This window comes from Numida meleagris, chromosome 2 (assembly GCF_002078875.1).
Source record: "Numida meleagris isolate 19003 breed g44 Domestic line chromosome 2, NumMel1.0, whole genome shotgun sequence".
Classification (NCBI taxonomy): Eukaryota; Metazoa; Chordata; class Aves; order Galliformes; family Numididae; genus Numida; species Numida meleagris.
The window spans coordinates 101,014,320-101,040,903 of NC_034410.1; the positions used below are offsets into that span (position 1 = coordinate 101,014,320).

The 26,584-nt window shown below is 40.2% G+C and overlaps 1 protein-coding gene across 11 annotated transcripts in view; it reads left to right on the forward strand.

Moving 5' to 3' along the window:
• The window catches only part of GREB1L (growth regulation by estrogen in breast cancer 1 like), a 128,199-nt gene that overhangs the window by 95,803 nt on the left and 5,812 nt on the right, over positions 1-26,584 (forward strand). For all 11 annotated transcript variants that reach the window (XM_021385629.1, XM_021385631.1, XM_021385637.1 and 8 more), the window contains 18 exons: positions 1,713-2,039; positions 2,843-2,971; positions 3,536-3,670; positions 6,202-6,399; positions 7,774-7,954; positions 9,275-9,467; positions 10,526-10,659; positions 12,234-12,573; positions 15,811-15,926; positions 16,307-16,551; positions 17,601-18,163; positions 18,686-18,788; positions 21,970-22,125; positions 22,333-22,472; positions 24,212-24,373; positions 24,695-24,899; positions 25,554-25,719; positions 26,064-26,291. In XM_021385629.1, the coding sequence (XP_021241304.1) occupies positions 1,713-2,039; positions 2,843-2,971; positions 3,536-3,670; positions 6,202-6,399; positions 7,774-7,954; positions 9,275-9,467; positions 10,526-10,659; positions 12,234-12,573; positions 15,811-15,926; positions 16,307-16,551; positions 17,601-18,163; positions 18,686-18,788; positions 21,970-22,125; positions 22,333-22,472; positions 24,212-24,373; positions 24,695-24,899; positions 25,554-25,719; positions 26,064-26,291 (3,721 nt within the window). The remainder of the gene's footprint in view (positions 1-1,712; positions 2,040-2,842; positions 2,972-3,535; positions 3,671-6,201; positions 6,400-7,773; positions 7,955-9,274; positions 9,468-10,525; positions 10,660-12,233; positions 12,574-15,810; positions 15,927-16,306; positions 16,552-17,600; positions 18,164-18,685; positions 18,789-21,969; positions 22,126-22,332; positions 22,473-24,211; positions 24,374-24,694; positions 24,900-25,553; positions 25,720-26,063; positions 26,292-26,584) is intronic.

Here is a 26,584-nt window from a genome sequence, read left to right on the forward strand (position 1 = left end):
TTGACTGTGCTCTTCTTCAGTGCAAGAACAATCCTCTGTATTCTGTGGAAGGGATATGCAGACACCCAAACCTCGAGAGGTTATCCTAGCAATGCCCCCAGCCTTAGATGTCTGGAGGACTATCTGGGGTACACAGTGAAGTGTGTGTTCCCAGAACTGGATGGCACTGAGCTTAAACTGAAGATGCTTTTGAAAACATAACTACTTTAATAAGGTCTTTCTCAGATGTGAATACTATATGGTATTATTCCTTAGCAGTTTGATTTTCTAAAGTCGAGATGATCCTCTGAGAACTCATTTCCGTAGAGAGGCTTTCAATTTGTCCTTTTAGTTTAAGACATCTTTTTTGTTGTGGTTGATACATTGCAGATGGAGTTTTTTTCTGCAGAAAGTTATTTATTTGTCTATCAACTAACTTTTACTTTTGCTATTTTGAGATTTTCAAAGATGCTCCCTTAGAAAGGAAAATATTTTTTCCAAAAAAAAAAAGAGAATTATAAAGAGAGAGTTATGTCCATAACCCTCATCCATGCTCTGTAGGCCATAGTGTCCATGTGTTAAATGAGGTTCATCAGAACTTCTCAGTGTGCAAAAAAAATGGAGACAGCTTTGCATTCAGAAGTCTGTATTTACCTTATCATGCTATGGTAGGTAATTGGTTGGTGACATTCTCCATCTTCTCAAAAAGGTAAAATGGCAACAGGCAGCAATATTTACAGATTGTGTGCTTGGGTTATTCACCCACTCCCTGGCCTGCTTCTGTCACAACTTTTGTTTTCTTTTCTCACTACCCATTTTGCTTCTTGTCTTTGGCCCTGAAAGAAAACATACAAACAAAAAAACAGCATTTCACATGTTGCTGGTATTTATCCCCCCTTTTTGTCATAGAAAAGCAAACTGCTGAAGTGTGAAGCCGTCTGCTTTGGCACTGACGTGGGACCTAGGCAATTTAAAGTATGGTTACATTTTGCTTTGCATTCATGAATATTTTTAATCTGTTCCTGAGTATCTCTGACTGTAAGATAAATCTTATTGAGCAAAATGTTACTTAAAGCTGAGTGACTTATACTACGGTAGGATAACTTCTGTTTTCCAATTGAAGTTCACAGTATAATTTACAAACTCTAAGGAATGTAGATGTAAAGTTGCATGTACATATGCTTCTTAAATTTATGAGCTTGAAAATGTGCTGAATTAAATTGTGAAAGAAGAAGTTAAGCATGTTCATTTGCATCCATTAGTTTACTAGTATGAATAATGAGGAAAACCAACATGAAGACCAGTGACAGATTTTGTCATACTGCGTGGCTGTGATTAGACTGCGAGGATAAACATTTGTATTTCCTGCTGTAAAGACATATAGAGGTGATGTGATTAATCCTTCTGTTCCAGGCACGTATTTCCCCACCCCCTTGTTTGTCCCACCAGTTTCTGAGGGAGAAATGCTAGGAATAAAATGGAATACCTCGTTGACAAAATAGAAGAAAATAGAGGGATGCTGGGAGAGAAAGTACAGAGGGAGAGAGGGGATTCTAATAAGAAAAAGCAAGAATATGTCATGCAGGTAGATATCCACTGAGTAGAGAGTGGGTTTTTACATTTAAAAATACAGTGAAGGAACTCCTCGTGTCAAGGCAGACTAGAATTTATTTTTGGTTCGTTCACATTTTGATATGAGATACTGTCCTTCTATTTGTTTGTTTTTAATGTAGGTCCTGACCAGATACCCCTGAGGGAGGAGTTTGAGCAGATCATGCTGAAAGCGATGCAGGAGTTCACTCTGAGAGAGCGATCCTTGCAGATGAGTGCACAGTGCATCTCTGTGTCGCCAGCTCAACTCCCCTGGCTCGCTCGGTTAATTGCCAGTGTGTCTCGGGACCTCGTGCACGTGGTGGTTACCCAGAACTCTCTGGCAGAGGGCATCTCAGAGACATTGAGGACACTCAATGAAATGAAACATCAGCAAAAGCTACCAGATTATGTAGTTGCCATTTGTGCATCAAAGATAAGAGGAAATGAATTCTGCGTAGTAGTCCTTGGTAGGTACATCTGCAGTACACTTTGAATGCATTTTGTCAGGACATTGTTCCAGCTTTCAAATACGTTTTGTTCTTTTTATTCTCCTTCGTGTTGTTATACTGCAATGTCACAGTTTGCTGTTCCTCCATCAGGACTTGGTGTGCTGGTGTCCACAGGAACCTGGAAAAACAACTGTATGGTAGTGGTTACTACCCCTAGAGAGGCCTGAAACTTTATTGTTTTTGAGGCAGTTGTAGAAAATATCTTGGAGTGACCCAGTGGCAAATTAGTCTGTCTTTCTCTCTTTCATGTAACAGCTATGCCATCTTACACGGCAGTATTGGATTGACCACAGTCTTCTGCAGATCTCTGTAAAACATGATATTATTTTATCCTTTTTACCATGTTGATTTTTAGATTCCTCTTTGATGATTGGTTGTGACATGTGTGTGCATATGTGTGTCTGACTGGAAGTGAGTTTTGTAAGCCGATAAATTAGTAATGTCTTCTTTTTTTTCCCCACACTGAGGATAATTACTTTTTCATTTTTAGCCAAAATCCTCCATTCCATCTAAGGTACAAACATTTATTTTGGATATTATTCGTTACCCAAGGTGCGAACTTACGGGCGACAGCTGGCAAAGGATATGCTATATGCATATCTAATTGTTCTGTCACTATCTCAATTGTTTTGAGACTTCTCTCCCAGTGGGTGGAGATCCATCACTGAAGGTTAGCACGCCTCTTAACTCTAGAATGAAAACATGTGTTGACATTGCGTTGTATTATAGATGAATCTTGCTTTTTTTCCACTCTTCTCCAGGTCAGTATCAATCTAGAGCACTTGCAGAAAGCATGCTTACCACCAGTGAGTTTTTGAAAGAGATCAGTTATGAGCTTATCACGGGGAAAGTTAGTTTCCTGGCATCACACTTCAAAAATACTTCTCTAGGTGAGTGATCCTAAGAAACAGAAGTTCCAACGAAGGCAGTGATTGTGTAATTTCTTTAGGGTTGGTGTTCAGCAGCTAATGCACGCATGCATGAAGACAGCTCTTCCCTCTCCATTGAGACGCATTACTTCTTTCTCTTTGCTGAATGAGTGTAAAGAAGTGCTCATCTTATCCTTTCACTGTGTAGTGAGAATTACTCATCCTTTGACAAAACGTTTTTAACACTGTTGGTACTGTTAAATGTAATAGGAGGGCATGAGTGTTCTTCTTTGTCCTTTTGGCATAGGTTAGAGGCTGTTTTTACAGTGTGCGTTTCTTTGTAATCATCAGATGTCACCATTAGCTATAAAGGCACAGAACTGAGATTATTCAGCTGTGGATTCTTTTTTTCTTTTGGAATTGATTTAACTAGCAAAATCTCCTTCCCTCTCTTCCCTTTATTTCCAGCCTTCCTCCCCTTCACAGATTTTACATCAACCATGTGAGAACATGAGTATGCCATGTTCTACATCATTTGTCTTAAAAGTGCTTCCAGATAATTTGGTGTTGTTATTTCTTAACTAGGTGATGATTTGGACAAGCTGCTAGAGAAAATGTTGCAGCAGCGAGGAGAAAGTGTCATTATTCCTTTTAATGGAGATGTGAGTGAGTGTGTATCATCTCAGGAGGCAATTGCCATGGTATCTACACAAGAAACAGGTAATGTTTTTTATGTGCAAGATGTGAAATAAGTGAGTAGGTTGTTAAATGTCAAAATGCATGTGCCTCAGAAGAGTCTGAAGGCTGCAGTCACTGTGCCAACTTTCAAATACTAATACTGCCAGCTGGATGTAGAAATAAAGCAGTCTCTTGGACAGAAAATCTCAGTAATAACCTTCAGCAGTGTTTACTTCTCTGTGTTTGATAATTCCAAAGTTAAAATATATGATCATCTGCACTAAGCAGAATAGAGAAGGTGTCAGTGTGGACTTTTCTCACCCTTGTACACCTAGAAAAGGTGTGTAATCTTGGGCTTAACGCAGAGGGGAGCTGTGTTCTCCTCCCAATCTCCCCAGGTGTCTTCCTGTATCTTAACTTTTCATATTCCTCACTGTCCACATTTAAGTGGTAATAAGAGTGTATGCTACACAGTTGTGACTTGGGACTTTCTTATTCCCATGTTTTCAGGAAAGTATTTTAAAGATTTTGGATTGAATGCGATAGACAGGCACAGCCTATAATTTTTTTACCTGAGATGTGTACTTATTCAGCATAACGTGGCGAGATGCATACATGCAAAGGATGAAGTAGAGTTGTCTGTCTAAAAATGTTAATTATCATTTTCCCATTTAGGAATTCTTTAATTACTCAACGTTTTAACAAGTCTTAACCACACTTTCCTTTTTGTATGACAGTAATGGTAAAAGAAGATACATTGAGCTGCCGTGAACACTGAGATTGTTTTAGGTCTAGTATCAAAGCAAATTCAACCTCCTATAAAGCTTTGCTTTCCCTGTGAAAGAAAGGTATGCTCTTGGTTCACGTTAGTTAGCTCAAGGTAATCAGCTCAGTGTTAAATCTGATCTAAAATAAGATGGTTTACAGTCTCCACATGGATCAGAAGATCCAGTTAGGGTGGCAGCCAGGTACCTTGTTCTGGCATCCCCAGAAGGACAAGCCTTGAGCTTCCTCACAAGGTTAATTTGAAGTGAGAACCGTATTTTGACCCTTTTATTTTTCTGTTGTTCTTAACATGTAATGATATACAGTGATGCTCTTAAAAACCTCCATGTTTTCTGAAACAATTGTTCTGAGCTAGTTTTGTCTTTAAAATGTGGCTGTACAATGACTGAAGCTATTGGGAATAATGAATAAAAAAAGGAGAGGTAAGTTTCCTAGGCAGTGAGTGGGACCTTCCACCCAAAGTAGATCTATGGAAATAAGTACTGAGGCAGGTCTGAACAGGAGATAAACAGAAACACACAAACACATGTTTGTCTTTGTAGAATTGGCATATCAGGTTTTGACCCCAAATACATTCACATTTTCTTCCATGTGAAAACACTTAATAAAGCGACTTATTACTTGAAAAAAGAAGTACAGTTCTTTTGTGTTAGCCTTGCAGTAGATCTGGGTTTATTTATTTATCTGTTAGAGAACCTTCTCCTAGGAAATTTTTATGATAAACAGTCTGTTAATTTGGATTTCATTTGTACTAGAAGAAGTGACATACACAAAAACTGTAATGTAATTGTAGTAAATCCTATTTACTATTTGTAATCTGCAGGTTGCAGAAGTTCAAGGGCTACTGAAACATGGATTGTTGGGCATAGAAAATACTTACTAGAAATACTGAAATATAGGAATATGCTTCTTCTTTTAGGAAATATGAATGCTCTGATATATGCCTGTAGAAAACTCCAGCCCCCAAGTTTTCTACAGCTAGTACTATATTGACATTTATTAAATTCAAATTGATTTGAGTCTAAAGTCTTGCTAAAAATGAAAAAACCTCTAAACAAATTTAGAAAAAAAAATGCTCCCCCCCTTCAGTAATCTGTTCCTTAATTGTTTTGCTTATCTTCCATTCACAGTATACGTTCAGTATCAGACAGTGTACAGACATATGGCTATCTCAGTGCTAATTTAGAGTGAGCGAGGTTCAAGCAGAGTAGAGCTGGTGTACGAATGAACTCCCTGCTGCCCTGCTAGAATCTTTTTGGTAGAACTATCAACATTGGCTCAATTTCCTCAGGTTAATAGGTGAGGTGGCTCTCCTGCCACAGTGCCCTGAGTACAGCAACCTTAGCACTCATGGATGGTTCTCTTGGCAGAAGGAGGAAGTGAGGGAAGCTTCTGAAAGAGAACTGCAAGCTTCGGGAAAAGATTAGGGTTGTATAGCTGTCTCTAATATATGCATACTATGTCTGTGTTGGTTCATTTAGCAGAGTGCATATTACTTTGTTGGCATTGAGGTTTCTTTGGGTTGTACCCTTTAAAATCCTCAAAACATTTAAGGCATTTAAAAAATGGGAGTGCTGTACTCAAGGTCATTTGACAGATAATCACATTTTGATCAAAAAAGAGAAAGATGATGTTTGTGACCTGTGTTAGAATTTATTCTGGTGAGCTATTTTCTTTTTCCCCAATAATAGAGATTAGGCTGTTTGGTTGGTCATGTTTATTGGGGGGGTGGGAAAGTAAACATGTTTCTTGTGTTCTGTTTTCTTTTTCAAACAAACACGCTCTAGATTTGGATGTTGATACCTTCCAAATTTACCAGCCACAGCTTACAGTTGCCAGAAAGCTCTTGTCCCAGGTTTGTGCTATAGCAGACAGTGGCAATCAGAGCCTGGATCTGGGCCACTTCAGCAAAGTAGACTTCATCGTTATAGTTCCCCGTTCGGAAGTCCTGGTGCAGCAGACCCTGCAACGGATCCGACAATCAGGTAAAGAGGAGGGGAGGGGAAAAGAAACTGTTACTTCAGGCCGAAGTATGTGATTGCTATTAGGTCACATTTGATATAAATGCAGAAATAAGCTACACCAACATGTATTTTGCACACCCTGTATTGGCTCCTTTAGTTGGTATTATTGATGAATTCAAAATATATTCCTTTCTTAGACTAGGCTGAGACTGTATCACATAAGCGACAAAAGAAATTCTTGCGGAACTGAGGAACGTACGACTCGAAGTAACATTCAACTGTCAAGAGAAAGAGAGGATGAGAAAATGCAGTTCTTCAGATTTTTTAACGCCTGTAATTGCTAGTGCAGTTCATTCTAGGTACACATTTGTGCCTACACTCTTGTGTATTAAGCACAGGGATATGTGCAGGAAGCTCTTGGATAAAAATAAATGAGTGAGCAATGCACTTGCATTAGCAGATGATAATTGCTTTACTCATTCAAATGGTGAAATTTTATGTCAAGCTCTGCGTCTGAACATAGCTGATGCCAAATGCTTAAAGAAGAACAAGAAATCTTTAGGAGGCAGATGATAGAATACATCCCCCTTGAGAATGACCCTTTTTATACAGTCTGGTGGTGATTGATGTGTGCCCAGGAAAGTGTAAGAGTTTCTCTTTGGAGAACATTCCTGTCTGATATCAGTTAAGTGCTTTACATTTACTTTATTTTATTTTTTGAGTGAGTGGTTTCTGCTTTACTTTTTTACACAGTTTTAAAAATGATTAAGACCCTCGTAAATGTATAGTAGAGCAGTATCACTATGGTTTGTTGCTACTTCTTTAATTCAAAAGGTGTTCAAAGCTATATATGTTACATCTTGCCTATTTCATGAATATGATGACAATTCATCATTACAAAGACTGCTAGAGAATAGTTGTATTTTACTGACATTTGAACATTAACCTTGAGGTAGTGCATGAAAAAGAGCATGAAAAAAATGATATTCTTGAGAGCTAGTTTTACTTAATTTTATGATTTTTTTAAAGGTAAGATGAGATTAACAACTTCTAACTCTAGCAAGATTACTATGACCTAAAATGGGGAAGTTTGCCCTAATATCATGGAGCACTGCCAATTGAGTGCTGCTCTGGAGTTTTTTTGTGGATAATTTTTTTTGTTGCTGTTAATGTGAGAAGTCTTGAAAGGTCTTCAGGCACTTTTTGAAGGAAATCCAGAAGTCAAAAAGCAAATGGCAGTCTCCACTGTGAGAGAAAGTGTGTTCTGATCTCCGTCTTCTTACTAAGGCCTATCAGTAATAAGTTCTGATATTGGCAGATAATATCTACAGATGACACCTGATTTTTGGATGTACTCAAAGGAAAAGGTTTTTGTTGCATTCTCCTTTCTGGCAGGTGTCCTTGTGGACCTGGGCCTAGAAGACAATGGAACAGCATATCAGAGAGCTGAGAAATACGTGGTTCGGCTAGACAATGAGATTCAATCGAAATTTGAAGTTTTCATGAAACGAGTGAAGCAGAATCCATATACACTGTTTGTGCTGGTTCATGACAACGCTCATGTGGATTTAACAAGGTAGCTGATTCAATGTACTGAAGGGGAACAATCCTCTTCTGGTATCTTTCTGTTATGTATTTCAAAAGACTCATTTTTGATACCCAGATGTTTCTCTAGGTCTAAGGCATTTTCTTCCACAGAATCAAATGTTGTCTTTTTGCTTGGGTCTGATATTTCTTAACTGATTCCATTGAAGTTGGATGAGACTAGCTTTGGATTTTCAGATCCTTAATAAAACTGTTAATAGGGGTAAGTTCTACAGTGCTGAAATTTGACAAGGAGAGTGGAATTCTACAACTTTGCTTACTTCGTTGTCATTTTCCTATTCCCTATTTCTCTGTGTTGTTTTTTTCTGTGCATAAACTCAAAACTCTCCCATGTTCACAAACCAGTCATGTTTTAATTCATGTTTTTGTCTTTAATGATAGTGTTGTTTTTGAAATGAGAAGGCTTACAGACAATTAACTTTTCAGTAACATCTTCTGAAAAATATCCTAGCTCCTGTAAGAAAAGGACTTAAAAAACAGCAGTTCTGTTAAAGTTGGATGGTGTTAGGTCTGCAAAGAACAACATACACACATGCTAAGAAAAATTTCTTCACACTGAATCATAACTTTTCTATGGAAAAAGAAAAAAATAAGTAAAGCTGTTTGTTCTGGTATTGTTCCTAGAATAAACTGAGGAGAAAAATGTTAATGTGATTTAGATGTGGTGCATAAGGCTTTGGGACTTACTTGACAGCAGAGTCAATAAAGAAAATACTTTCCCTGATGGAGGCCTAAAAATACCTAATAGCAGTATTCTTCCTGCCTAATGCCCCTCATCAAATTTTTGTTACTGTGTTTGGTGTACGCTGATTTTGGAATTATAATTTAACCTGGATGCCAGCTTGATTCCAGGAGCTGGAAATCATGACAACAGGAGACTATCAAGATCACTAATCTCTCAGAAGAATGTTGTATCTGCCTGAAAAATCCTGTGGATTTTGTAAACCTGTTACTGTATCCCAACCCCACAACTCATGCAACAGCGTTCTTCTGTAAGAGAGACTTCTTCAGATTTGGCGTATTTTTGGTTACCTCCATCTTATGATGAATTAAATTGGCACACTAATTCAGTGTCTTACTTTCAGCATATTTAGTACTTTATTTAGTTTTTTTCCCTTCTTGCCTGACTCTAACTGTAGAGAGCACTCAAATGTTTTTGACATCTTCCACCTTTTCGAAGAGTTTCTCGAGCTGTGATTCTCAGTGCCATTGGAGATTTTTCTGGAGAGAGAGTAATCCATTGAATCTCAGGATGTCAGTAAGGCAATTCTTTGCATTCTTATTTCTGCAGTGCCATTTCGAGTTCCCTGTCACATGGTGAGCCTAGTCATGGTCTGGCTGATAGAGTTATTAATTGCAGGGAGGTCCTTGAAGCATTCAACCTCCTTGTTCTTCAGGTCAGCTCTTTTCCTTACGCCTTGCAAACGCAGCAGTCCAGGATCAGCTCTAGCAATGAGGTACATTGGATACAATTCGATACTGTGGTAAGTGTTTAATTTATAATTTTAATTGTGAATTTTAACAGAATTGTTAATTTTACTGAATCTAGCAGATATATATTAAAGGAAAATGTTAGAAGGGAGCTCTTTCTCTACTGGTGTTTGTTTGCTTGGGTTCTAGCTACACAATCCTGGGATGGTGGCAGTAGAGGTACGATTGACCTTTAGGCCGAGGAATCACATGTTTTCTGTTATCCAGGTCATATAAGATGAGTAGTGGCTCCTTATGCTCTGGTCAGACAGAACTGTGCAGGTGTGCTGGAAACCTCTGGAGCTGACTTTCCATTTTCAAGTAGTCTAGCTTTTGCTAGCAACAAATAGAATAGTGGAAATGAAGGATTGAATGAATATTCACTTTTTTCAGTTGATTGTTAATATAAGACATTATAGTGACATTCTGTAAAGTGGTCTGGAAATTTTTTGATCCCCAGAGCAACTTTCGGTCTTCTAATTAAAAATATAACCCGCTGAAAAGGAGGAGATTGTGATTAATTACATTCCTAGTAATCACTGATGTTGTAAATGCACTGGAGACCGCACTGTGCTTCTAGAAAGCACTTCATGAAATTTCAGGCAGCAAACACTGCGTTTCTGATTGCTGTTAGCAGATTTACATTCTAGCAAAGAAACAATCAGTTTCTGTTTGTCGTTAGAATTGTGTCGAGTCTCACGATCGAGAAGAATTTTGGAAATAAATAACCCTTCTGTTTTCAGGTTCTGCTTTAAATAGAGAGAAATGAGCTAACAATTGTCAGTATATATAGAGCCAGAGATAAGGAGTCAGAAAAGAAATAGTAGGATTCTGCAAAACCCCTGCAATCAAAGGTGGGAGATAAACTGAACAATTTGAAAGGGCCTACACTTGTCTTTTCATAAATGTAGACAAATAATAAGTTGTAATAAACAATACAAACTTTATTGTATTCTTTGAAACAAGCCAATACTGTCTTTATAGGAGAAGAAATGAAATAAAGGATGCTTTCCTTTACAGTTAGAAGTATTTCCAGCTTTTTGTATGTTTTTGCTATTTCTGTATGAAACAGGATGACACAGCAGGTGAAGACAAGCTGTACTTTGGCTTGAATGAATACAGCAAATCTCTCCAATGGGGAGTCACAAGTCCACTTTTGAGATGTGATGAAACCTTTGAAAAAATGGTCACCACGCTTTTAGAAAGGTAAATAGTAACGTGTGATGCTGCTGAAGTGGGATCTTAAGTGTACAGATATGCTTATCAGCCCCATCATGAGAGGATGAAGACATGATGACATTTGATATTGATCTTGAGATCTGTTGCATGTGAAGTTTTTATTTTTGTAACAAAATTTTTTGTGTTTTTCAATAAGAAGGAAGGGATATATTTCATTCGTTTGTAGAATTATGAGGCCCATTCAGTGGCAGTCCATGCTCACAGGTGCTCTTGCCTTTTGGCTCAGCCCTCACTAAGCTAGGTGAAGTTTCATGCCCCTTCATGTCTGGTGTCTGTCTGCTGAGACTGCCGACAGATTAGTTAGCAGTGTCCCAGGTGAGTGATATCATTTCAAAACCTTCCATTTTATTTATTTCATTAGCTGGCTGTGGTTTTCATTCCTGTGTCTCAAAACTTGAAAGTGGCTTGTTGGTAACCTGCAACTGCCTGAGCAAGTTAGATTCATAGTGCATCTCTAATATATAATTACATATGCACATTACAGAAACAAATGCAATACTATGATTTCCAGCAATGTGGATGCTAATCTATTCTGCATATCAGCTGGACAGGTCAATTATAACTGTTCAAACTATAGTTGTCGTGATTTGATTTTTAATGGAACAGGATTGTTCCATCTTCGGTACTGTTTTTTTTTTTTTTATTTTGTATAGGTCAGTATATTAAGGCGAATAAGTGTTTAAAAATCTACTGATTGTGGTTTATAGAGCTACTGTAACAGGCTCAAAACTTTATTCAGATGGATCTCATACTATCTATTAAATTATTCAAGAAAGAGAGCAGTGAAATTTGGAGCTCTTAGTCATCTGGACTTCTGGAGAACAAGGCTAGTACTCAAAGTGTATTAGCGTTGAATTTTTTTTATGTGTTATGGCAATGAGTGAACTTGTGGGGAATGAGTAGAAATGGAGTGCTTTTTAACTTCAGTAGGTTTAATTTTTTTTTCCTTAGTATTTCATTTGTTGAGTTCTTATCTGTTACCACTGAATATAGCTGTAATAAGAAAGAAACATAGACTACATAGGTTAAAAGGCAAAGTGCAAGTTCAGTTTTGGCTCAGAGCCAGCAGTCCCTTCTGGTAAGTCCGGCTTTCTGCTGAGAAGGTGGGAAATGGGAAATCATGGAGAACTTTTTACAGAAACCACTTAAAGCGGTGATGGCCCTCTGAGTTCATAGAAGAAAAAAACCTGGACAGCAAAGCAATTATTAGCCTGAGCTCTTGGAGTGAACCAGATCTGAGATGATTGATATCTCCATCAATTGAAGAACTTAAGTTGAAATTATTTCCCTAATGAAGATAACAGAAGCTTATCATTCCATTTAGTTGAGAGCAGGACTTTCCTTATTCTCTGCATTCGAGGAATGTTTGCTTAAAACATGGTTAGATTTGGTGCAAAGACATTGTGAAAGTTAAAGACTTCTTTCTTTAAGCAGTAAAGAAAAATGGGCGCTTCTTTACCCTACAGTCCTGGTGTTTGGTTAATTTTCAGGCACTGCTTTGATTTTGCATGTGCTAACACAGAGCTGTTATCTCCCCAAAGGTATCCACGGCTGCACAGCATGGTGGTTCGCTGCTACCTTCTCATTCAGCAGTATTCCCAAGCTCTGATGTCTCTCACGACCATGGCCTCGCTACGAGATCACAGCACGCCTGAAACGCTCAGCATAATGGATGACCTTATCACTTCTCCGGGAAAGGATAAGAATGGCTGTGGCCACATGCTCGTCATTAGGGTGCCATCTGTGCAGCTAGCCATGCTGGCCAAGGAGAGGTTGCAAGAAGTAAGAGACAAGTTAGGTCTGCAGTATCGTTTTGAGATCCTCCTTGGGAATCCTGCCTCAGAGCTTACTGTTGCGAAACACTTTGTGACACGTTTGAAGGTTAGCGCAGAAACTATTTCTTTGTATGACCCTTGTAGTCATCTGACTGTTGGACATGTTTTTTGTGCCTTGTCACGTGTTTTTAAGTTGATTATTGTACAGGAGAAGGGTGAATGTTCTGTATCTTTCTCTAAGGAGGTATACTGTACTTCTGGTGAGTTTAAATGATTTAGAAACTCAGAAAAAAAAAATGAGTTGTTTCTGAACCCTGACTTCTGAATTCCTGAAGTCAGACACCAGATGTTTTCTCACTGGTTAAAAATGAATATCGGCATGAGTCAGATAGGTTTCCTCTTTGAATCTCCGAAAGCAGAGCTCACATCTCCCTAGACAAACTAATTATTACCACCCACTTATCTGTCTAGTGTATCTAACTGCATGCTCTGTCTTTCCTCCTTCTGCTCTTCTGGTAACAGCTAAATCTCTTGTAGATTTCTTGTCTCAAACCACTGCATGCTGAAAGCCTCTTCTGCATAGCATGTATGCACCAAGCTAAACTTGTGCATGGACCTGTGAAAGCCTGGTACAAACAGCCACATCCACTTCCTGTATTAACCTCACTACATACATTAAACTAAGTTTGATTGCCTTTCGTAGGTACCAGCCTGAGAGTAGTTCAGGTTATCTGTCCTGATTCCTGCTTTAAGTCTCACACAGAGATTCATTTTCTGCTCTATTATGAGTTACAGTGTGTTCAAAAACACACACAAAATGAAGGAAATGCATGAGCCTTTTTGCAAAGCTTCTAAAGACCTTCTCCACAGCCAAAACCAGGTAAAATGTCCTTTAAGAAACCACCCCTTCTGCTTCTTAAATCCTGTCTGCAGCAGAGGAGGGAAGAAAAATAGCAAAGGAGAAAATAAGTTGTGAGGTAACAGCTCTGTGCTCTGCTGGTGGGCGTGTTGTTGTTGTTGTTGTTGTTGTTTTGCTAGACTTCAAATCTGGGCTTTTCTTTATGGCCCTTTGTCTTATGTTTGCAGCCCCATGCATGTTGCTAGAGCAGCCTGTTAGGCTTTTTTGTAGAGATCAGGATGTGTGTGATAGTGTGATGCAGGTGAATATCCATATAGCCCTTGATCTGAATAGAGGGCTTTGATCAGATAGAAAAAGGAAAAAAAACTCTTAAATAATAATTCTTATTCCTCTTCCCCGCAACATAAGGTGCTTTTCTGGAGTAAACAAAGCTATCGGCTTCTGGTCTTGTTTCTTTCCTTCTAAACAACTAGAGAAAAAAAAAACCCTAAATTCTGAAAGATTCATGTGAGTAAGAAGAGGAATTTAGTTGCCCAAACAGAAGTCTGTAGTGTCTTTTCAAGTGGGTTATCTCAGTTGGGTGCTCCAGAAGGATGATCACCTGTGAGGCTTTTGCTTGGCTGCTATACCTGCTGGTCTGGCACTAGGCTTTTCTCTTGATGTTAAGTGGAATACTAAAGCTGGAGAACAAGAGCAGGTGAGGAATGGATCAGTGCCTACTTTTCCATGTGAGTATAGAGGAGAGGAGAGTAGGCTACTGGTAAGGCTGAGGCATGAAGTGCTGGTCACACTGATAGCTGCTGTAGGTTGCAGGGAGGGTGAAACTTCATCTCAATCTTTTGGAAGAGTGGGGAGGGAACGTTTGATTTGACTTAGCCTCTTCCTAAGAGCAAGCTACCAGTGTACATTGTGCTCCAGCAGGGCTGTGGTCTTTGGTGCTGGTAGCTGAGCAATGTCTCCTCCACCAGATGAGCCCTGTGGCAGCCTTGGAGGCTGAAGGCTGGGCTCCAAGAGGGAGGGAACAACTGGAGGTTCAGAATGAAAGAAGAAATGGGAAATAATTTAAATAACTGTTTTGTTGAGCAGGCCTGTTGTCATGGCTGTAGAGCTCACCTTTTAAGCATAAGAAGAATCAGTTTTGGAGCCATTTGGAAGTGAGGAGACCAAAGGGCTGCAGTTGTCTACCCCTCCTAAGTATTGTGGACAAGAAATACATCTGTGTGCCAGTCTACAGCTGAAAGCCTCAGGCACCTGAGCTTCTTTTTAAACCTTTAGGCTAGAATAAATAAAATAATCTTTGAACTTTTCTTCCCCTATTTCGTTTTCTAGCCTTGCATTTTCTGAGAAGCTTCCAGAATTGGAGAAGCAGGCTGGCACACCGCCAGGCTAACCTTGCTGAGCCTAAAAATTTCAGCTTCCGAGGCTGCTTAACTGAGCCATAGAGTTTGTTAGGTAGTTGGAGAAATAATTTTTTTCTACTAACATGTTACATAGAGGATGCAGAAATCAGCAGAGGAAGGAAATCAGGGCTGAGAAAAAAGAATTAAAGCCGTAACAATAGAGGGGAATACTAGTCCAAATCATGTTCTTCCTAGGCTAAGAAAGAAATAATCGTGGCTCATTTCAGTGGAAATTTTCAAAAGGTAAAATGTCATGCTGAGTCACTGATCTGCTGTTGAGTCCTCCTTTTCAATCCCCTTCATCTGCCTGAGAAGATGACTCATAAAACATGGCCTTTCTGGGATGGAGGAGAGGTGAGGAAAGAACAGGCTGAGCATTTAGGTTGAGAACAGAATGGAGAGGGAATTCAGGACAGGGTTCTCTCTGCGGGTCATGTTTTTTATACAGTTTGCATAAATCTAGTTGCTCTGTCAAGACAGCTTTGTCTTTCTTGCACATCTGTGCTGGGAAGAGTAATTTATATATTTATGTTTGTTTGTTTTTAATGGGCAAATGAGTGGTTGGGTTTGCCATCTGTGTGACTCAAGAAAGTAGACTGTGCCTCGGCTAGGTTCAAGTTTTCTTCCAAACCCATTTTGTACATTATTAAAAAGATGGAAAGAAAAGCTTCTTCCAGCAGAGTAATATGCTGTAGCTCAAACACCTGCTGATTCTGGAACTTTTGTAAAGGCAGAATGTCTTCTTGCCTTTCTAAGTGACAGTCTCTGAGTCATTTGGCTTTGCTTCCTGTTAACAGTTGCTGTAGTGTGCTTGTGCTGTTGATCAAATACTGCCTGTATCATCTGGAAGTGTGGGTGCTATGCATCAATGCAAGAAAGTTAGTGTTGTTCAAGACAGAGCAGTGTTCTAGGAGGCTGCATCCAAACCAGAGAACAAAAATGGGCACAGCCATGTTCACCAAGCTCTGCTGAAACAAAAGACTTGTAATCCTGTATACAAAGAAAAAGCAGGAACTGGAAATAAAAGCAAGTGACAGTTTAAAAGGTGTCATTTAGATGTGACTTGAATATTCTCCATTCACAGGCTTGGAGGGGAAATGAGCAGGACGACTGGATTCCTCGCACCTATCAGGATCTGGAAGGTCTACCTTGCATTGTTATTTTAACTGGCAAGGATCCTCTGGGAGAAACCTTCCCCAGGTGCTGTTACTGCTCTTGCGATACAGTTGTTTTCTAAAAATGTTTAAATAAATATTTCTTTGGGGAAGGATAAGTGGTTTGATACAAACTGGTTATTTTTTTTCACAGAGAAGTGCATATTAGAAGGCTTTCTTTGGGAGCAGTTTAAAATTTTGGGAAGCGCTGTTTGTGAAAAGAAAGGCTCCTGCACTGTGTGGGTCAGTGAACACCTGTGCCAAGTACTGAGGAGCACGACTTACGTGCTGAATATTTTAAAATCTTGTGATATTTCATGGCTACTAAAATTGTTCATGAATATTTAATAAGCAGTTAAAGGTACAGAATATTCTCCAGAGTTGCGGAAGACAAACCATCCTTTTTTCTTTGGTTGGATTTTGTAGGTCACTGAAGTACTGTGACCTTCGGCTAATTGACTCAAGCTACTTAACTCGGACTGCATTAGAGCAAGAAGTGGGCCTGGCGTGCTGCTATGTCTCGAAGGAGGTGATTCGAGGGCCTATTGTAGCTCTTGACCTTAGTGAGAAAGAGCATGAGAAGGCAAATGGTAGCGAGAATGACGCTGATGAGCTGTTGATAGACTTGGACAGACCACAGAGTAACAGCAGCGCTGTCACTGGAACCTCAGGTCAGTTAACTGCTGCTGCTCTGAAGAGTAAATCTTCATTTATACATCTTTGAAATTTGAGTGCAAATATTCAGATGTTTCAACAAACATGGACAGCTTGGAAGTATCCTGCTGCAGGCTAAGCAGTGAATTATTACTAGCAGATTCTTGCCACAGTGAGCAATTTTCCTCTCTGCAGCTAAAAGGACAAAGTGTTGCAGTCGGAAAATGGGATGCCATACCTAATTGTCCTTATGATTTTTTTTAAACTTACATTTCACAGTTGCGATAGTTTCATCTGCTGGATCCTGAAAAGATCTTAGAAACCAGGATGGAAATAGATGGGATAAAATGTTAGGAATAGCAAAATGGTGTGTAACTGTGGGGGTAGCTGTGGGTGAAGGTGGATGTTTGCCTCCTGGCCAAGACCAGCAGAATGGCTGGGTCTTGCCCTTCCTCTTCAGGCATCAGTGGAGAATCATCCCCCACCAAGCTTTTCCTTCCTTGTGTTCCTCTGGCACTTCCAGGTCCTTCCCTTTGCTTCCGCATGAATTTGAGGTATTACGACAGCTGAATTGGGCCTGTGCTTTGCACGAGAAATTACCATACAGAAAGGTGGCTGGTATGGAGGAGGGACCGTAGCCCAGCTCGCGTTAGAATTGCAGTGAAATAAATGCTCTGTTCTCCATAGAAAGGAGGGTCAAATTGATCTGTGTATACAGTGGTGTTTTATACTTGAATTTCAGAAGATTATACCAACAAATTCTAAATCCCAGATGGAAAGTGATAGTTAACATACTGGGATTAGCATTCATTTGGAATTGGGACACTTGTGCTTGGATTCTGAACTTGAAAAGAATGGCTGTTGCCTCTCCAACAAAAGAGAAAAATTTTTTTTTTTTAAATGGTGGAACACCGGTCTACAGCCCATGGTGAGCTCTCCCAGCTGTACTCATGGAACAGAAGTATTTGTAGGTTAGGACTGTCCCCTGCATCAAGTGAGTTCAGGATTTATTTGCGTGGTCTCATGTCAGCCATGTCTGTCCATTACCTGCTCTTTGTTTCACCAGGGTCCCTGGCTGACAACGGTGTGAGCTCCTCAAGCGCTGCAGACAAGTCTCAGAAGCAAGCACCATCACTTAACTTTCACATGGTTGCACACAGCTCGGTAGATGAGGGGACTTACCCAGGGTTCACAGCCGGAGAGGCTCTGAAACAGGAATGTGACTCCTTGGGTAACCAGATGGCGAGCAGCACTACTTCAAAACTGTCATCGCTGTCGTCAGTCTCTCAGACGTTTCGGTGGCCCGGTCATTCGACCAAAGACAGCAAGGCCATCCGCGCTGCACTGCCACGCATCGTCATTCTTTCAAAAGCTGCTTACTGCCTCCTGAGCTCACAGAAAAGTGGGAATTTGCCTTCCTCCTCTTCCCTGCTGCCTCACGCTGACGTGTCCTGGCTGAGCTCTCTGAGGCCTCTGCTTCACAAGGACATGAGCAGCGAGGAGCAGTCGCTCTACTACAGGCAGTGGACGACGGCCCGGCAGCACCACGCAGACTTCAGCAATCAGGGGGAGGCATCCAGCTCAAGGACTTTTCACCCCAGGCGGCTGCTTTTGACAGGGCCACCGCAAGTAAGAGCACAGTTCCTTCCTTTTGCCCTTCTGGCAGGATGAGCGGACCAATGGTGAGGACTGCTCTAGCAGCCAGAGCTGCAGGTGGAGATGCACGAGCCTCTCAAGTGCAAAGTTGCACCCAACGATGTGTTTTGAGATCAAAAATCAGGCAAATTTGAAGGTTAGGTTCATGCTGGAGGTGGTAAAGAGAAGAAGGATGTTTCTGTATGTTTCATGTTTTAAGCTTATATGGCATACTTGTGAATTGCACCAGGCATTAAATTGCCATGAGTGTATTAGTGGACAAGCGGTCAATCACTGCCCACCTCTCTTCATACAGAAGTGATACAGGCTCTAGGCCAGATTTTCCTCACAGATCAACTTTGTAATGCCATTCAGCATAATGGGGAATACTAAGTCGTGTTATGTTTTCAGGAAGAACTAAAATGGCAGAATATCAGACATTAGGCCAAATGTGTTTATGTGAAATGTATCCTTCTTTCATATTAATCTGAGTCACTTTTTTCATCTCTGGTTCAGGTAGGAAAGACTGGCTCATACCTGCAGTTCCTAAGGATTCTCTTCCGCATGCTGATCAGGTTGCTGGAAGTAGATGTGTACGATGAAGAAGAAATTAATGCTAGTGAGTATTTAGAAGTCATTCTTAATATACATTATTTAGTGACTCCGTTACAAATTGGTAAGCAGTGGCAAGTATTTTCAATTTACAAAAAGACTTCATTGGTCATACCTGCCACTTGTCCTGTCTAGTAATGGGCAGCTAGACTTGCAGATACCTGCATATGTTTAAAAATAGATTAACAAAAATGTAAATTTTACATTGGGCTTAACTGAGAACTCTTAAGTGCATTTTTGACTGGTATGTTTATATGGCACTAAACTGAAAGTGAATATAAAACTCTATATGGGAAACATCTGCTTGATACTTGCAGTATCTCTGCTAGCTGATTTTTAAGCTGTGGCTACTTCTAAGCAGAAAAGACAGATTGAAGAACGCTACTTTTCTGCCTGAGACATTAATATTATTTAATTAAGTAGGTACACATTTTAAAAAATAAATGTATTCCCTTTCGATTTGAAACTTTGAGTACTGTTATTTTCTCATTATTTGAACTAAAATACCCCCAGAAACTTGGGATGAAGTCAGAATGTAAAACCAGACAGTCTGGGCTGTTGTGATCGCAGTAGATGCGTCACACCGCTTCTAGGAATGTGTGAAAGTGCGTCAGAAGAGCAGTTTGGGTTTTAGTTGGGGTTTCTGGTTGTGGGTTTTTTTCTCTCACAGCTTCTAATGGAATGCTTTTCTAGATATGGAATGCTCTGGTGGTTGAAAATATTTTTTTTATTCCCCAATCAAAAGATGTTCCTGTGTTCCAGTTATAAACATGTTGGGGAAGACTGAAAAAAATATTGTTTTAAAATGCTTTTACTCTTCTTTGATATTTACTTATGTGATATAGTCATGCAGAAATCTTACTCCCTCTCAGCTTTCATTTAGGTAGCCTGAACCAGCTTGCGGGGTCCTCACAAATGACAAGCCCATTATTCTTCTCATCTTTTTAGTAGCTTGTCTGTACATCTATTTTCAATTTATCCTTCCAGCACGTCTGACCAGAAATGTATGTGATGTGATGCAGGATATTTAACCAATACAATGTGCAACAACTTGCGTATTTCCTTGCCTCCACCGAAAGCCCCTTGATTGATGAAACCCGTGATTGCACTTGTCTTTTCCATTTCCCCATTTCACTGACAGCTCTGCTTAGTCTGTGCTTGCGGGTCCCTCTGCAACACAGTGGTTTTCAACTGTCAGACTCCCAGCCTACGGCAGAAATGCTTGTTATTAGACCTTGACTGTACACATGACTTCCATTTTTTCTGCTGAATGTCACCCAGTTTCTGTTGCTGTAGTTTTTGGGCTCATTGAATTCCTTCTGGTTGATATTCTGTGCCTTCTCTATATTGACAGTGGCTCTTGAGTTTGCTGGTGACACAAATCTAAGGCAATGTGTGTTGTTGCTTTTTTTTTTTTTTTTTGAGGCAATGACGTTAGTGAAAATATTAAGCAGTATGCCCCCCTGCTGATCTCTTTAACTTCATTGGTAATCTCCAGCAACATCAATGCTTATGATGTTATGTGCTGCCATCTTCTGTTTAATCAACTTGTTCAGTTGACAGACCATTTCTTGTCTCCATTTTCTTCAACTGATGTGATTTCTCATACAGCATCATATCAAATACTTAAGCCCAGAAAGATAAGATGTGTCGCATTTCCTTTATTTAAGGAAATAGATATGTCACATCTGTGTAATGAACATAACACAGGATTTCTTTGGTCAACCTATGCTGCGTTTTATTCTATTTTTTGTTTACTCCATCTTTATACCAAGGTCAAAGTAATGGACCCAGAGTTTCATAGATGTCCTCTGAAACGGTGACAGTATGTGCGTTGTGCTTGTGGTACAGTCAGGTTTACACCTGATTTCACATTCCTTTTCTTTAAGGAAAGTGGCATGAAGATTATTCTTTCTCATTCATTTAGGTGTGTATCAAAATTTAAAACAAAACACACATGCTTATCTACCTAGCTGAGGTGATAGAGCCAAGGAAATTGCTGTTCGTTTTCATGTGCTTTGCTGAGGCCTGCCTCAGCTTGATATTTGGTAAAGTTTTTTTTATCTTGCACTTGTTGCTGTTTGAGGCAAAACTTCATTTGCTGATGAGCTTTTTCCATTTCTCTTGGACTTCGTAGATTCGTAGTATCCTTTTTGCCTTACTCTTGGCAATCTTGCATTGCTTCATTTGCTGGTTACTGATTGTTTGGCAGCTGTGACTCCAAGAAATCCAAGTCTCATTTGTAGAAAAGTGCCTGGTGTTCTCAGTCCAGTGGGCCAGCTGTCTCGGGATTTGTCTGTGTTGGACAGACTCATGGGCTTCACTTGAGGAGTGGCATATGTTAATTCGAGCGCTGCCAGAGAGGTTAATAACCTCTGACCAGCATCTTCCTACCAGTCAGTCTGGGTAGGGTGGCACAGCTTTCATTTCATCTGAGTTTGCCTTTCTGAAATCAGTAACCTCATTTACCTACGCTTGTGTATTCTTCTCTCTAATTTTAAACTGGATCAGTTCCTGTTCAAGCTTCACACCAAACTTCAGCTTGTCATCTCTGGACAGTGCTTTCTGATGTTGTTGCTCACACTTGATTTTCTACCTTGGACCTACCTCTGCTGGATGAAGCGAAAAAGTTCTGGTTGATACTTGCTGCCACATCCTGTTCTCTAACAGAAGTCTATCTTTTACTGCCTTTATCATCAACTCAGCTACTAGTTTATATGTTTATACACTCTCTTTCTCCTTGCTTTGATCCTCTTGCCTTTGGATGCTTCTGCATCTTGTTTGCCCAGTGCTCTTCTTTCCATGTACTAAAAAGGGAACCACAGAGGGGCTGGAGGCTCTGCCTTTATCTTCTGCACAAACAGTTCTTCTGAGCAGTTTATGTATAAATCAGAGTGAATTATACCTAAGCAACTTGACAAAGAGCAGAGCTGAAAGTTACCCATGAGGCTGCTTCACCTGCACCCATTTTCCAAGGTACTGCTGTTTGTTTGAAGTGACTTTATGTTGACCATAATTTCGATTTTGGTAACGCTGATGATGTTCAGAGATGTCTGTGATATGTGTGTGTGTGTGTGTGTGTGTGTGTACACTTGTGTGAGTTCCTGTGCAACTGTAAATCAGCAAACGTGACGTAAGCACTGTTTAGTGGGTGTCTGATACTGCTTACCTAAAGTGTGTTGTTGCAGATCATACAGAAAGCAGTGAAATCGCTCAGTCTAGCAACGACCACTGGCCAGATATCGAGATCTTTAGTAAAATGTCTTTTGACCTGAGCGTACATGACCCCAAGTACAGAAATATAAGTCCAGTGTACACGGAACAACTGTCAAGAGTGAAACAAGGTAAGTAAAAGGAGAATTTTCTAGGAATACTTCCCTATAAAAATTAGGTTTTTATTATCTTAATTGGACATGTGAACTTAAGAAAAGCCTTCATTCTTCTAAATGATACAGAGCAAAACAATTTGTTCTTTACAGTTGTTACAAGGATCACAATCTCTGGATTTGAATGCTCATAAAATTTCTTTTTCTTCTTTTATTTGCATAAAGAAACAAGCAAGGAAATGAAGTCAGAGGAACCTAAGAAGAGAGAGACTGTGTCCATGATGCTGACAAAATACGCAGCTTACAACACGTTCCATCACTGTGAGCAGTGCCATCAGTACATGGACATTAATCCTGCTGCACAGGTTGGTGCCAAGGCCCAAGGGTAAACTGCATCCTTGATTTTTCTGTGGTCTCTCCAGGCATACCACTCTGGTCTCAAGACTCATGCTTTCACCTTCCCTGAGATGGAATTGTTTAATTTCTTCCATTCTCAGGGGAGATATTGAGCTACAGACCCTGGAGCATCAACTGTGTCTGCTGCGTTCTGCATGAGCAGTTCTCTTCTCCAGCTGCCTCTGACAAAGGGTGAATATTGTGACTAGTTGTCTCAAGCCAGAGCATTATTCAGCCTACCCAAAAGGTTCCTAGTGTCTCATGGGAGAAGGCTGTAACACTGAGAGGGATGCTTGTCTTACCTAAATGCCAGCCAGCCTCTGGTGGGGGACTGCACGGCCTATTTCTTCCTCCCTTTGTTGGTAACCATACCTGCTTCTCAGCAGGAGCTTACGAGTCACTGGACAAAAAGGATCATTTTTAACTGTTTCATAATCCTCTTGATCTTTTGTTCTTCAAAATAAAGATTTTTGCTCATGGGAGGCAGGCAGGTAAGATTTTTCCTGATTAGTAGTTCAGAATTACTTATTAACTACCACCAGTAGTTTACTTTGAGGTTTCTTATCTCAATTCATTCTTTTCTTGCTTACTAATCTTTGCCAGCAGCTTGCTATTAACCTAACACAGCATAGACACACTGACCTGGAAATGTACAATGTCAGTTATTACAGAGCTGCACCAGCAAATCTCTTTTAAACCTCATGCTTCATTACCTACGTTGACACAAGCAAATCCTCCCAAAGGACATCTGTTGTTCTCTTTACACATCTTTGTGCATCTGGTCAAGAATAATGACTAGTAATGAATAGAAGTATCTACTTGTACTTGTAACTACACGTTGTGTATGTAGAACTGTAAGAGAGAACTCAGAGAAATTATATATCCAAAGGAGAGTCACTGGATTGCAAACATTATGAAGGGACAGAGATTATTAAATGCTTTAACAGAATCTAAATAAAACCCTTTTTGTGCTTCATCTTAGGCTAATTATTTTGGTTCTTTAGAAAAGATTATAGAGGGGTGACTGCTAATAGTAAAGGATTTGATCTTGAGGTAAGACACCTCCTCTCTAGGAAGAAGTCTTACCAGATATGTTGGCACTTTGTATGCGTTTGCATGGTTCGGTGATGCACTGTGCGAACTCAGGCTCACCCAGATACTTCATGGCCTTGTTAATGGAGGGTCTGCCTTGGTTATTTCTTGCTTTGAGGAGGATAGTCACTGGAAAAATGCCATACTAATGTGGCCATGCTGCTGCTGCCTCTGAATGACAGAGCATTCTGCGCAGAGCATTGTGCTGTGGAGGCGCACTCATATGATGCAGTGGTCTTTGAATCTTTGGGGAAAATTTGTTTGGACATTCTTTTCCCTTGTGTGTATATGCATATAGATGTGTTCTATTTCTCCTTGTAAATACTGATAAATACTTTACAGCACAATCAAACTTCAGAAAAGTCCAGATGGGTCAAAGATGACTACTGGTATAGAAAAATGATTGTTTCAATAGCAGGGGAAGTTACATGCCTAAATAATGTAGCTTGTGGTAGAGGAAAATGAAAGTATAATAAAGCTAACTTCAGTTACTGAAAGAAAATATGGATGTCCTTCTCTGGTGGCTGCCAGTGTTATGACTGCCAGAGCAGATTGACATATGTTCCTTGTGGACTACCTGCTTCCAAATCCTTCTGCTTTTTTTATTTTTATACAGGTATCTGACTCCACTCTGCATGCGTTCACATTTTCATCCTCGATGCTAGGAGAAGAGGTCCAACTGCATTTTATAATCCCGAAGTCCAAAGAAAGCCATTTTGTCTTTAGCAAGCAAGGGAAACATTTAGAAAGCATGCGTCTCCCACTCGTTTCTGACAAGGTGCGTGTGCAGCTCCCATCTGTTTGGAGGCTACATGTGCTGAGTGCAGTCAGCTTGACTAGCATTTGCAAACTAATGATGGTTGGCTGGCTTATCTTTTGGTGGTGTTGTTTTGTTTTAGTCCTTTGCATAGTTCTTGCCTTACTCTCCTTAGAACTGGGCTTTTTGAAGAGACTCATCCCTATTTGCATTCCTAGTATCCATCCCATGTGTTGCAGTGATCAATAACGTTCAAGACTGGTGTAAATAATAAATAAAAATCCATATCAGGAATAACCTGCTTCTTACAAAACGTTGGCCAAATATCTCCTGTTCTACCAGAATTTGAATGCAGTCAAGAGTCCTATCTTCACTCCATCGAGTGGACGTCACGAGCACGGCCTCTTGAACCTCTACCATGCGATGGAAGGCATCAGCCACCTTCACCTTCTCGTAGTCAAGGAGTACGAAATGCCACTGTACCGCAAGTACTGGCCCAACCACATCATGCTCGTCCTGCCAGGCATGTTCAACAATGCTGGCGTTGGTAAGAGACACCATCAGTGCTGTGAAACTGTCAACATCCACGTTGGGCAACACGGATCATGTTGTTTGAGAGAGTTTCCAGTGCTGTGATAGCAGCAATCCGTGTGCAAAATGTGATGGTTTATAAGAAATGCTGTTGGAGACATGAATTGTATATTTGTGTGTAGCTTCTCAGTTAAAAATATGATGGTTTATAGACTACATTCATTCATTTTACTCGGCCCTGATGCGTGAACATTCATTCTAGGCATTTTACACAAATTTTGTTTTTTGGTCAGCTGAAGCTAAATATTAACTGCAGCTGAATGCCGTGGGTTTGAACTTTGGACTTCATTTTCATGGAGTTTCAGAGTTTTACCTGCATAAAGTTTTAAGTAGCTTCAGTTTTAGGATCTCAGCCACTTTTTAGTTTATGTTATTCTTTTAATGCCCACCAAATCATTTTCTGTAGTCTCTTAAAAGATCCACTTTTCTTTGTATCTGCCTTTTAGGTAGCACTCACACTGAAAAATGGACATTTTGATTTCTTCTTAAACTAAGATGAACTCTAAGTTCAGAAAGGATTTGCAGATCTTTGCATAGCCTTTCTTGGACAAGAGAGACTGATAAAATCTAACTAAGATCTCTGTATGTCTTCTTTACGGTGTTTCCTCAGGTGCTGCCAGATTTCTTATTAAGGAGCTTTCCTACCACAACCTGGAGCTGGAGCGAAACCGCTTGGAGGAACTGGGAGTGAAGCGTCAGTGCGTGTGGCCTTTCATTGTGGTCATGGATGACTCCTGCGTGCTATGGAACATGCACAGCGTCCACGAACAGTCCAGGTGAGCCCCCTTCCAGAAATGGTGCGTAGGGTGATTCCTTTTCCCTTTCTAAATTGCTGCATAAGACCTGACTGTGCTGAAGGGCCCTTAGTCTTATGACAGCTGAATAGATGGGATAGGATTGTTTGGCTGTTGTTTAAAAAGCCTGTGTTTATTTATCTATATATTTACAGCATGTAGAACAGCATGTCTTGATAATGGAATTTCTTGCACCTGTATCTACAGGTATTCCAGAACTGTGCATGTGCATATAGGTATGCACACTCACAAACACATACATACAGTGTCTGTTACATAGACAAAGTAAGCCACGTCTGCGTGTTGTGTGCGCTTCCATTTTGCAGCCAGTCCCTGGAGCCGGGGGGCACCAGTAAGAACGTGTCTTTGAAGAACGTTCTCCAGCACATTGAAGCCACCCCCAAAATTGTTCATTATGCAATATTGGGCGTTCAGAAATGGAACAGTAAGCTGAATGCCACGAAGACAAAGGCTCCATTCTCCAGGTGCCACGTGCGTGACTTTATACTGCTCAACATAGACCTGACCCAGAATGTGCAATATGATCTGAACAGGTAGGCGGTGCGTGCTGGGGGTAAAATATTTTGACAGGGCCAGGAGCTCGTCACCGTGTTTCTAAATGTCTCTGAGATCAATGAGAAGATCCTGTCTGAGGGACATAATCACAGAAATAAAACAGAGCGGTGTCTGCTGCATCAGAATGAATAAGGCATTAAAGCACACTTAGCAGCAGCCAAAAGAATGGGGAGAGAGGCTGTGAGGCAAGAGAGAGCTGCAGGGAGCTGAAAATGAAGGGATGGAAAGGGAAGCTTTGGGGGAAAAAAATAATGGGGAGGCCACACCCAGG